Genomic DNA, 2,424 nt, shown 5'->3' with positions numbered 1-2,424 from the left:
TTGAGATGCGGTTGTAGGATTAATTGAATTTTCGTCCTCCAATTGCGATTCTATATAATTATCAAAAGAATCTATATTAGAGAGAATTTACTAATTTGAATATTAAAATTCTTGAAACCTTTAATTTGGAAAGAACTTGAGAGATTAGAGAATTTGAGAATGTGTGATGAATTTAGAAAATTTATCATCTATTTATAAGCATGATAAATTAAAATTACCAAAATACCCCTATAAACTAGTTGTTTATTTCAGTTAAAAGGATAGAATGGTAAAAAAAAGTGGAGGTCCTATTTTGCTAATTTTTAGAATATTTTAGCTATTTTTAGAATATTTTTTACCGTTACATATTTTTTTAAAAATATTTATGTTCTTCTCTGTTTTTTTAAGTATATTAAAAAAATTTAAATAGTATATGTTGTGTTGATATGTGATGGGAGAGGTGGGCTAAAAATTTTAAAGAGTTATACTTGGGCTGATATGTAATGGGATAGATGGGCTAAAAAAATTATAAAACAGTACATGTACAAAATTTCCCATTAGTTTTCACTTTAGCAGGCGAGCCGAACGAGCGGGCCTAACGAGTGGGCTTTCAGGCCGGGCCGGGCGGGCAGAGGGTTGGCCCGTGCCGCCCGTTGGTAGTTCGGGCTCAGGCTTGGCCCGGTCTAAACCGAGTCCGGGCCGAGCACGGGCGGGCTGGACCCGATGATCACGTCTAAGTGAAACACATGAGAATAAAATAAAATAAAAATAGCAAGGATGAAAAGCTTATATCGACGAGTCTGATGGTGGCGTCATCTAATAATGATCTGGGGATAAGTAATTATCATCAAAAACTATGGATAAGAGAGAGTAAACAGAAGATTGACAGATAAGTGAAAGTCAGTCACTAAGATAATAACTTTTGTATCTATACAGGATAGTGGAGTACAAGATAATAACTTTTGTATCTATAGATGAGAGCGGAGGTTAGGATTTGTTTGGCTTAAGACGACGTAAGAAGAGTGAGGAAAAAAAAGAGACCGGAGAGCACCAGATTGGCTTGTGCTTTTTTATTTTTATTTATTTTTATGTATTACACTGCTGGGGCAAAAAAAAAAAGAGCTTACAAGTACCGTATGTGACTAATTATATGTATCAAAGCATCTCAAAATAGGCTCAGAGTTCAGCTCGAATTAAATTTAATCAATTCAAGGCTCGAAACTAATTCCAAGCAGCTTGAATAGAGCTCGGGTCGATCCTGTTCGGTTCGATAACACTAACACCCCCCTAGCTTTTAACACGTCCATGAGGCAATCCCAGTTGTTAGGCACGTGTCTTATGGCGAGTACACGTGCGTGCTTAGAACTAGCTATCCTAGAAAGAATCCAACCATGGTTACGTACGTATACTAACTTTCCTTTCTTTTTCTTTTTTGTTTGGTTATAGAGAGGGAGAAATAGAACAGTGGATCTATCATGGAGCGAGAGAAGCAATTGAAGCAGGCCAACAGTAAGAGGTATGATAACGGTGGCGATACTCCCTCTCCTATTAATCCCACGGCTGTGATGTTTGTTGCTCCATGAGGCCATCTCAAAAGGAGGAGGAGTCAGGAGGCCAGAGGAGGAGTCTCTTGCCGATGTTCTTTGTACTCCTCCTTTCTTTTCTTTCTTTTGGGCTTTCCAGAACAAATTAAGTAGGTGTATGATGAGTTGATCCTTGAAGCAAATTATTTCACGCCCATGCCCAATCAAACAGAAACAAAGGAGGGGATCCAAAATTAAAGAAAAGCAAGAAGAGAACATATATAACAAGAGTTATTTAATTAAGATTGATCAAGGATTAGTGACCAAACGGCGAGAACAGAGGGTGCAGTGGAACCTCCTCTTCGCCTTGAAACAGAGCGGCACGAAGCAGAACAGGCAGGAGCTCTCCACGTCGGTGGCCACCACCGTCCCCCCGCAGTATGGGCACCGCCCCGGTGCTTCTTGCCTCCCCAGCACCCTCTCCTCCTCGTCGCACAACACCACCAAGCACATCTTTCCAGTATTATTCCCTTCTTCTCTCGCGCTCGCGCTCTCGCTCTCGCTCTCGCTCGCTCGGTGATCTCACCTCGGCGGAAGTTTATATAGGAAAGGAAAGTTCTGGGATCCTATGCATGGCTCCTTCTACTATATTCTTTAACTAATTAATTAAAAAAATTAAACAGAGCTAATTAATTTAAAAACTGAAAACTGAAAAAATATATATATATATATATATATATATTACACCTTAAAGATTAACTCGTTGTAGCAATTTTGCAGTTCTTAACGTATATATTTATATATTTTTTCAATTTAAATCATGATAGTCTTATCTAACTCGTCGCCGTATTACTATTTTTACAGATATATATATATATATATATTTCATTTTAATGCCAAGTGGCCAACGTTGACCCATGAG

The 2,424-nt window shown here is 38.4% G+C and overlaps 1 protein-coding gene across 1 annotated transcript; it reads right to left on the bottom strand.

Annotated features, from left to right (window-relative positions):
- Positions 1-1,681: 1,681 nt before the first annotated feature.
- Positions 1,682-2,118, bottom strand: LOC140795958 (uncharacterized). Its single transcript, XM_073148789.1, has one exon. It carries the CDS (start codon positions 2,013-2,015, stop codon positions 1,812-1,814), a length of 204 nt encoding a protein of 67 aa, XP_073004890.1. The 5' UTR covers positions 2,016-2,118; the 3' UTR covers positions 1,682-1,811.
- Positions 2,119-2,424: the final 306 nt, after the last annotated feature.

The sequence above is a fragment of the Typha latifolia genome, chromosome 1 (genome assembly GCF_019914945.1).
Source record: "Typha latifolia isolate L0001 chromosome 1, TyphaL0001v2, whole genome shotgun sequence".
NCBI lineage: Eukaryota > Viridiplantae > Streptophyta > Magnoliopsida > Poales > Typhaceae > Typha > Typha latifolia.
This window is presented reverse-complemented; position numbering and strand designations above follow the sequence as displayed.

What these genes read in the sequence shown, in the direction of transcription:
- LOC140795958 (XM_073148789.1), bottom strand. Translation starts at nt 2,015, where the DNA reads ATGTGCTTGGTGGTGTTGTGCGACGAGGAGGAGAGGGTGCTGGGGAGG.